General features: G+C 38.0%; 1 protein-coding gene across 2 annotated transcripts in view; it reads left to right on the forward strand.

Moving 5' to 3' along the window:
- CEP41 (centrosomal protein 41kDa) overlaps window positions 1-10,338 on the forward strand; it is a 35,802-nt gene that overhangs the window by 21,173 nt on the left and 4,291 nt on the right. For both annotated transcript variants that reach the window (XM_006771366.2, XM_015568871.1), the window contains 3 exons: window positions 1,846-1,907; window positions 3,182-3,251; window positions 9,144-9,288. In XM_006771366.2, the coding sequence (XP_006771429.1) occupies window positions 1,846-1,907; window positions 3,182-3,251; window positions 9,144-9,288 (277 nt within the window). The remainder of the gene's footprint in view (window positions 1-1,845; window positions 1,908-3,181; window positions 3,252-9,143; window positions 9,289-10,338) is intronic.

Below are 10,338 nucleotides of genomic sequence, written 5' to 3' on the forward strand. Positions count from 1 at the left end.
GAGGCTCAAATGTGCAGTGGGATTTCTAGTGCGTGCGAGAGGGCACTAGAAATGGCAATCATTAGAAGATAGCTGAACCGGTTTTTTGTTTGAGGTAATTCAACAAAGTTAAAGGGGGTTTTAATGTACTTAGAATGTGAAGAATTGGAGAGTATTTCAAACTATGGAACTATACAGAAAGAATATTGGTAGATAAATGACACAGTACAAACTGCTTGAAAGCGATTGACTATTTTCATTGTCTGATGTATCACCATTTTGATTTAAATAAGTGACTTTTGGTGGACGGGTGGGTGGCGATTCAGTTGCACTTGTTATTGCTTGTGGTCAGCCTATTTGGGTCTACATCCTGGTGGGTCTTAGAAGCTGGTTTGCATCTAGGTTTGTTACCTTGTATCCAGAAGAAGTTGTTCTAAGGATTTTCTAGAAATAATGGTCAGTTATTAGCCAAATTGCTCTCTTTAAGACATTTTAGAACAGCAAAACTTTAATTCCCTGTAAGACAAGAATCTTGATGTAGTTTTTAAGGTAATATTTCCTGACTCTGAGTCATAACGTGTTCGATAAATCAAGCAAACATTATCCTCCGAAATAACTATCCGGTCTGTGCCGGTTTTTTGGAAAATTCATAGAAATGATCAGTACACCAGGTAAACAGTCTTAAATATCTTAATCCTTTCCTTTGTTGCTAGGAGTCTTGGCTTATGAGACTTCGTGCTATGAAGGCCACAGTAATTATCCAGCTAACTGACCTTTAGTAATTCTGAAGTAATGACACAGTCTTTAAGGAGCCCTGGGCTCCAATATAAACACCTAAAAGAGGAGAGGAGAAAAGGGTAAGAGTGGGAGGGAGGTCAATGCTGCGAACTTCAGAATGGGCAGTCATTTTCAGAAAAGTTTAAGGAAGCTAACTGTTAACATGCCTCTCTGGGGCAGAGATTGGATAAAGTGATATTGGCTGAAATTTTTAAAAAACTGTTTAATGTGCTATATAGGATTATTATCACAATTACAGGTGTACCCTCATTGGAGGAGTTATGTCTCAGAACTGTACAGATAGCACTGAGTACATGTTGATGTTTTAGGTTCATTTTTTACTTTAATTGTAAAAAGCACATACCATAAAATGTACTGTCTTAACCATTGTTAAGTGTACAGTTCAGTAGTGCTAAGTATATTCTCTTTGTTGTACAGTAGATCTCCAGAACTTTTTCGTCTTGCAAGCCTGTTGAACAGGTTGCTTTTTATTGAAGTGGAGGTGAAGAGAAACTGACACAAAAGATGGTCACGAGCAGTCACCACTCTGTGCCCAGCGTTGTGCCTGGGGTTGGGGGAGAAAAGTGTTGTCCTGTGTCTCCAGCATAGTTTGTAACCTCCTGAACGTAACTCCTCTTTTCAGGGCAGGGTTGACCTGGGGCCATTCCGCTTAAGGGTCTCTGTCCTGTTTATAAAATGCAGATTTGTTTCCTTTTGTTCTGAAAATAGTTTAAAGCAGTTTACAAAAATGTGGTCCAATATGGCCAAAGTACAGCCATAGCATGGTAACAGAAAAATGGTAGACTAATAACATAAAGGCAAGGGATAAAGTCTCTAGACACAAAGAGATGGCTGTTCAATTATAGGCTTTCTACTGGCCCAAGCAAAGGGGGTGGGGGAGGGGGGGAATGAAGAAATTATATAATACTGACCACTGTTAATTTTGAGGATATCATGAGGACTAAATGAGGTAAGGTATGTAAAAGCACATCAATGACTTGAGAAATATACCATATAACTTGGTGATTAGAGAGAATGAATACCTCTGAGGAAGCAAAATAAACCTAGAAAAATATCTGTGCTTTTCAGATTACAGATACAAAAAAGATGAACTTTTCAAGAGACTAAAAGTTACCACCTTTGCCCAGCTGGTAAGTTTAATAATCTCCCACTGGAGTAAACTTGTCTAATTTGTGCTGCTTTATGTGAGTATCTCTAAATTTGATTCTAGGTAATATTTGCAGTGGGGTTTCTTCTTGATTATTTATATTTTACCTGTGAGAGGATTAATTGGTGTATGATGTGTATTGTATATTCATTGGAGGACGGTGTGAAATTTTTCTCTCTTCTTTGATAAGAATTTTATAAAGTAAAATGTACATTCTACTTTTAAATCATCAAATTTGTGGTTTAGGTTTTGTTTTTTTTCCTTGTCCATTTAATTTAATATTTAGAATCTAGAGTTCCCGACTCTCGATTGTTTGGACATTTTTCTCTGTGTAAACCAGGTGATCGCCCTTCGATGACTGAGTTCTTTTTCCAAGCCTTTCTTGGGCTATTTTTTTACTTTGGGAAAGTCACTTTATCCTTTCATTTGAAAATTAAGGACCAAGTGTCTCTCTGGTACCCAAACAAGAGTTCCGTTGATGTAACTCAAGATGGATCTTGGGTCTTATGAGCTAAATTTTAAAAACTGCTTCAAAATCTATGTGTAAGGCCCTAGCCAGTTTGGCTCAGTGGATAGAGCCTGCGGACTGAAGCGTCCCGGGTTGGCAACCAATCGAGTCATCTCTTCTCACATTGACGTTTCTGTCTGTCTGTCTCTCCCTCTCCCTTCCACTCTCTCTAAAATAAAATAAAATAAATCAATGGAAAAATACCCTCAGGTGAGGATTAAAAAAAAATCTATATAGGTATACAATGCTATAATCAATGTACTCATAATTACATTTATTTCTTCCTTGCGTGAAGAGTTGCTGATACAATTTGTTATTATAAGTATTGCATTTTTAAGAACTAACATGTTAAAAAAGTATAACATATGTAATACTTTCAACAATAAAGATTTTTTTTTAAAAAAAGTAATAATATGTTATGTTGGGACCAGAATATATATGGGCGTAGTTTCATGTATATTGCTAAGTGCTCTTATTCATATTTCTTGTCCTAAGTTACCCTTTTGGCCTTTGAAGTTTATTGTGCAGTGTCTTAAATGAACCCCTTTCTTCTGGAATGGTCCTCCGCAGTGTAATGACCACTCCCGGAGTAAGGAGATCCGAGAGTTAGTCTCTAGTTGAGGACACTGACAGTTTCTTAAAACAAGAGATCTTTGATGTTCCCTGTCTTTTGTAAAAGACAGGCTTGCCTCTGTTTAAAGACAAACAAACATAGACCCATCTCCACATTTCATTCCTTTTCCTCTCAGGTCATCCAGGTTGCTTCCTTGTCAGATCAAACACTGGAAGTGACAGCTGAGGAGATTCAAAGACTGGAAGGTAATGAGAATTGAGGCTGCGGGAAAGTCACGGATTGACCGTTTGACTGAAGCGCTTGCCCTCCGCAGCTGCGTTCGCAGCGACTTGGGGCTTTGATGTACCTGTTTGTAATTAGATTGTTGCTCTCTGAGAAATGCTATCTGCTGCTTTAATTGTTAATTCTTACCCCTTAAAAAAAAAAAGCCATCTGGTTTTTTGGCTCTAGCATTTGTAGTTTTAAATGTTTTAGATGTGTTTGATATACTAATTACTTTTTTTCAACAGATATTTTTAGTGTTTTCTATGTATGTACAAGCCACAGAATTAGGTGCTATGAGACTACAAAGATGAATAAAACCCAGCTCTACATACGTGGAGTTTGTAATCACGGGTGCACATGTGTTTGCATGTTGGGTGAGGAGAATGATGGTAGAAACACAGAATCACTAACAGGGCAGAAATTTGTAATGGAGGACTGAAAGGAAGCTATCGTTTGTTGAATTCATGTATATTGCTAGGTACTTCACCTCGTGTTTTCTTATTTCATTTATTGCAAAAACTCTATAACAGCAGTTCTCAACCTGAGGGTTGCAACCCCTTTGGCGGTCGAACAACCCTTTCACAGGGGTCGCCTAAGACCATCCTGCATATCAGATATTTACATTACGATTCAAACGGTAGCAACATTACAGTGATGAAGTAGCAACGCAAATAATTGTATGGTTGGGTCACAGCATGAGGAACTGTATGTAAAGGGCCAGAAGGTTGAGAACCACTGCTCTAGAAAGAAGGTACTCCTTACAGATGAGAAGCCCAAGCCCAGAGGGGCAGTGACTTGCCGAAGGTGACACAGCCAGTGTGTCTCCCATGGCAGCCAGTGTCTGCTGTGGGAGTGCCGGGGGAGGAAGGTATTTTCCAGTCAGAAAACAGGTAGACTTAAGGCTTCTGAAACCAGCCCTTCCAGGTGAGGCTGTTGCTGGCCGAGGAGAGGCACCGAGAAGAAAAGACTGAACACAGGCCCGGAGAAGAGAAAGCTCCCGGCGAGCCTGGGGAGTCACGTAATCCAGTCTGGCTGTGGTCTGAGGGAGGACTAGGTGCCTGGTCGGAGATAAGGCCAGAAAGATAGGTAGGCTCCAGATTTCCTTTCTTAAATGCCCAGTCGAACGAAATAAAACCTCTTCGTTGTACTCTCATGAAAGGCACACACAGAGCTAAGGTCTTTATTTTATCCTGAAGCGCTCAGCAATCAATGTGCAGCTGTTTATTGACGGAGAATGTGTTTTGTTAAGGCTGATGTAGGCCAGGAATTTGACTTCTGATTTCAGGACAAGTTTCTCAGGAAGTCTGAACACTGGGTTTGTGCAACTCAACTGCCATTTCCCTGGGCTTGTTTTTGTTAGCGAGGATAAAGGGAATCTGAAAAAGCCAGGAATTTATCTTTGACAGATGCCTCTCACACCGCAGAGAAAGAAGGGCTCTTTGTAATAGAGATAATTGAGTCTCCTCATACAAATACACCCAATTTTAACCCGGTTATATAAGTACCTGGATTGGGTCTTTTAATTCATTATAGAGATTGCAGCACCAGGACATATGGGCTCATGCAATTTTCTCTTCTGAGATGAATTTGCACAGCAAAATAGGCTCTTGTAATATAGGACACCATAATGTGTGAGTAATATTAGTGTTTTTCTAGTGCTCCACACAGAATAATAACTCACTCTGGAATGCCTGTAGGACAGATTGTATCTGTTTGCATATTGACTATCTTTGAAGGATTACAAGATCTCCTTTTGTAATGTTTATTTTTTCCTGACTTAAAAGTATATTTTTAGAAAATTAGAAAACTGCAAAAAAATATATAAAGAAAATTAAAATAACAAATAGTCCCTGTTTTAAATTTTGTTGTCTATTTCCCCCCCCCCACATCTAACTCCCACCCAAATCCATACGTTTCATATATAGTTTTGTATTATGCTGTTTCCAATTAACATTTTGTCATGCATACTTTCCCGTGTCATTACGTAGACTCACAGAGCTTCAGTGTAAAGGTCGTGTGGTCATATAATGCCTACCCTTTGGACATACCATAATTTATTTAATTATTCTCCTATTCCTGGGGCACTACAGTTTTTCTAATTTTTCACTTTTATAAAATAATGCTGCAGTATAAATACATAAGTGCTTGTGTGGTTCTGATTATTTCCTGGAGATGAATCGCTACAGATGAACAAAGGGTAGACCTGTTTTGGAGGCGCTCAATGCTGATTCCACAGCCTCTCCGGAAGGTTCTACCTCTGCAGCCCACCGAGTGCAGGAGAAGACATGTTTCTCCCCATCCGAGCCAGTATTAGCATGGTTTTATTTTGAATGTCTCTGATAGTGACAGGGAGCTGTGTGTGTGTGTGTGTGTGTGTGTGTGTGTTTTGGTCATACGTATTTCTTTCGAGGACATTACAGGTCCTTTCCCAATTTTTTCTAATGGAATGTTCACCTTTTACTTACTGTTTTATGAAAGCGTTATGTAATTATGATATCTTTTTACTTTGGAAACCAACACAGCCTTGGAAATAAAGGAGAAAAATCTTTATTTGATGATCTGGAACAATTTCCAGGCTGTATTATCAAGTAAAAATAGAACAACAAAACAAAAGCCAAGGTGTAGAGCAGTGTGAATAGCGTTCTCCTGGACATGTAAAAAGGGGAGGAAATAAAATATATGCAGAAGTGCGTAGTTGTTTTATTTCTGGAAGGAGACATAAATATATGAAGCTGGTTCCCTTGGGGGAGGAGGCCCGAGGGCCGTGCATCTGGAATTGGAAGGAGGCTTCCTTTCCACATAAATTTATGTCGTTTGCATTTTTACCTTATACACATGAGCCTTTTTTCAATTAAGGAGCTAGTTAACTTTTTAAAACTCTGTAAATTAAGTATATTAACCTTTTCTCATCCATATATGTTACAGGTATTTTTTCCTAATTTGTTATTCACCTTTTAATTTTCTTTGTGTTGATTTTGACATATATGAGATTTGCATGTTTACATGATTAAATCAGCCATTCATGTTATGTTTTGTTTTATTGCTTTAGATTCACAAATTCTCAAATAAGATAAATTATTTACCTCTATTTTCTCCTATCAGCTTGCTTGTTAGTTTTGTTTTTGTTTTAATATCAATCTATCTGTTACATATATAGGGTGTCCCCAAAAAGTGTATGCACACTTTACCAGCTGATCATCACTTAGTTTTCACTTCTTTTCAGGTTTAACTGATTTGAAATAATGGGTAAAGCCAGACTAAGCTTTGAACAAAGAAAATATATCCTAAAGTGCCACTAGACTTTTTATGGGGATGCATAAAAGAAAGTTTACAGTACAAAGCCGGCAATAGTTGACAAATTGAGGGCACACAAATACTGAACAAAAATGATTCTTAATATTTGTGATTTCATTGCTTCATGTTATCAGCGGTGTCTGGACCAAAACGGTCATCAGTTTGAAAACAGGCATTGACACACAAAAAAGTATTCATTTCTGTAGCTTTCTTTAAATTTTTTTAATGAACTATATGTTAATAAACACTGACTTTATGATTATTCAAAATGTGTATACTTTTTTAGAGGAGACACCCTGTATTTTGGTATATGATGTGAGAGGTTAGCTAAACTTGATTTTTCTAGATAGTTGACAGATGATGTCAACAGCATTTATTCAGTAGTTTTCCTTTATCAACTGATTTGTGATGCCACCCTGAACACATATTAGCTTCTTATATATATTCTAGGGTTTGTTTCCATGTTCTCTATTGTATTCTATTGTTCTGGTTGTACTTCAGCATTGCTTTTATCATTTACCTTTTCAATATATGTTACTATTTGATGAATCAGGTTCTCTAAATTTTTATATATGTATGTATAATTTTTTTTCTACTTATAGTTAAAATCCTTTTAAACGTTTTTTGTCCCATTGGGATTTGTATTAAGGCTAAAAAATAAATCCGGAAAGGATTAAATCATTTAATTTTTAGTCACCCAGTCAGAACTATTCAATGTATGCCACTCTCTTCATTCAGGTTAATGTCCCTAAGTTAATTTTTATAAGACCTATAAAGGACTTACAAGTTTTTACCATACCAGATCTTTACATTTCTTAATTAGGTTTATTTTCTAGGTGAGTATATGGTATATCTGTAATTGTTACTGTAAATGAGATCTTCATATTATTTTCTAATTGGTATATAGGAAAAATATTTTGTTAGTATTTATGTTTTTATCTAACCACCTAATTATTTTCCTTTTGCTTATAGGAATCCCTTGAAGTTGCTCAGTAAATTATATTGTATCCAAATTAAGATCTCATTTCTATTTCTTCTCTAATTATGCTGGTTAGAACAGTAAATTCTCAAACTTTTTGGTAATAATCTCCCTCCACACTATAACAATTATTGAGGACCTCAGAAAGTTTTGGTTTATGAAATTATACCTATTAATATTTAGGGTATTACAATTTTAAACAGGACTTAAAAATATTGACTCACTATTTCACCCATTATGAACATAAATAACATATTTTTATGCAAAATAGCTATATTTCTAAAATAAAAAATTTTCTGAGAATGGAATTACTTTTTGGGGTAAATCTCATTAATGTCTGATTTAATAGAAAACAGGTGATTCTCTTATCTTCTGTATTCAATGTGTTGCAATATGCTATTTGGGTTGAAGCATCTGAAGAAAATCTGGCGTCACACAGACCTGTAGATATAAAAGGTAGAGTGTTTTAATAGCCCTTTCCATTATTGTGGATATTTTTCTTTGATACAACACCAAAACAACCACCGATAGTTTCCTAAAGGTTAGTTGTAATGTAGAATCTGAAACCATATTAATGAATTTTTCACACTCTGTTACATTAAAAGCCATGGGTCTGTCTTGCGCTTTGAATGAATCTTTTATCCGTGTATGATTTTATAACATCATGCCTTGGTCGTGCGAAAATTATTGGTTCGCTGAGTTATGAAGATCTTCCCAATGTTGACAAATTTCATTACACAGCATAAAAACAAACAAACACATTCATCAATCTCACCGCCTATCTTATCAGAAAAGGCATTAAGTATGGAGAAACAGTCAAGCTCCCGATGGTACATGGCTTCCAAAATTATGATTTTTATTCAAAATGTAATCATTGCAACAAATGCCATCAGTTGTTTTCCTTGAAATGACAAGTTCACTTTTCACTTAGATCATTTTTTTTAACGTCTGCCAAATGCACACGTCTAAGTAACTAGTTTTTCTCAGATTTTCTTCCAAGTAAAAATGGTGTTCATGGCAAAAGCAGCAATAATGAGACTAATGCTTTTCCTTGAGACAACCATGGGACTTGGGTATGTAGCAAACTGTCCGTATGCAATTCCCCATTTCATCACACAGAATATGAAAAAGGCGTGTACGTGAGGGTAAAATTTAATAAAGTTGTTCATTATTAGTGCGTCGCCGGGGACGATTTTTAAGTGAGGTTGCCATATTAACTGTGATTGCCGGTTGGTGCAAACAGGATGATTGCTGATAAAACTTAGCACCATGACCCTGGCTCTTGCTAAGGCACTAGCAGTGTTACCCACCATTTTATTTGCACCATCCGGGCAAATAACACAGTAAAAAAGATAAATAACATCTCAGCATCATCATGAAAACAATCTTTACCTTGCAGATCCCCTGAAAGGGCCTTGGAGACTGCTGGGGTCCACAGGTGGCATTTTGAGAACCTGTATACCTAATTTGAGAATTTATAGAACAATTTAAATAAGGTGATGTGCGCTCCTTTTCTTGACCTAATTTCAGTGGCCCTGCCTGATAAGTAAATACAGATTCTACCATTAAATGCACTTATTTCTTTATTTGCACGTTTTAGACCATGATTCTGCGACTTCAGAGCCTGATGCCGAAGTCACTGCCAGGACCAATGGGAAGGGGAGCCCCGATGAGCAGCCGCCGAGCCCTGTCCAGTTCATAAATAGCGTGGGAGCGGGGGACTCCAGTCGCTCGACACTCCAGAGGTACTCCAATCGGATCCGTGCTTCCCCTGCATCTTGCCTTCCTATCAGGCGAGAGACCGATTTCAGTGGCTTAATTACCTCAGGAACAGACTGGCGATGGTGAAGCCCCACATTCTCACCCAACCTTCTACTTTCTCTCTGGGTGAGACCTGTGGGTCCTCGCCTTGGGGCCCAGTGAGATAAATGCCTCCCCCGGAGTCTTCCCACAGCATCCTCCGTCGGTGAATGTCAGACTCTGTTGTTGGGAGAGCACTAATTTTCACACCTCGCTCCCACTCTTCTCGACCCTCCCGTATGCACGTTTGCTATCAGGACCTGGCTCTACAGCTACTGTCTTTTGACTCAGAGAGCATGCTTCCCTTCGCCTTTTCTGTCTGTTGCCCCTTATAAGTACCCTGACTCGAATCAGAAGGAGAGTGGAGAGGCACACACAGGGCTCTGCTATCACGTAGGTGCAAAGAGGAGTGAGAGCGGCCCTCGGTGTTGATCCTCCAGCTGCACGTGGCTGGTCCTTCTTCCATACACTGTGACGCCTCTAGAGTTATAATGCTTATCAGATATAAATGCAGTTTGGACTTGCTGTGATGGGGAGGAACTATATACTGCGTGTCAGTCTGTGGTTTGGCATACATGTCTTCATATTTGCCAGGAAAGTAATCATCTTCTCATAGCAATGCTCCACTCCTTGCCATTTTGTTCATAACACCTACTGCTCTTATTCCTCTGATCCATGTTTTAACCCCATTTTGCCTATAATATTAATATGGTGACCAATTTTAGTGATTTTATAACCTTAAAATAGAACTGTCAGTGGTGAACTCGTTTTAATCCTAGCTTTTCCTGTGTCTGATTGTATGAGTGTCACCAAATCTAAAAGCCTCTTCAATCTCAACATGATAACCTATAAAATGGAAGTTAGTACACATAACTACTAAAACCATTAAGGTTCAAAATCCAGACTGGATAGACTCAATGAATAAATTAAAGCGTTGTTGTTACTTTCCGTTACATATAGAGAGGCCTTCGTTTATCCTGCCCCATCAGCCTTAC

This window comes from Myotis davidii, unplaced genomic scaffold (assembly GCF_000327345.1).
Source record: "Myotis davidii unplaced genomic scaffold, ASM32734v1 scaffold705, whole genome shotgun sequence".
Lineage (NCBI taxonomy): Eukaryota > Metazoa > Chordata > Mammalia > Chiroptera > Vespertilionidae > Myotis > Myotis davidii.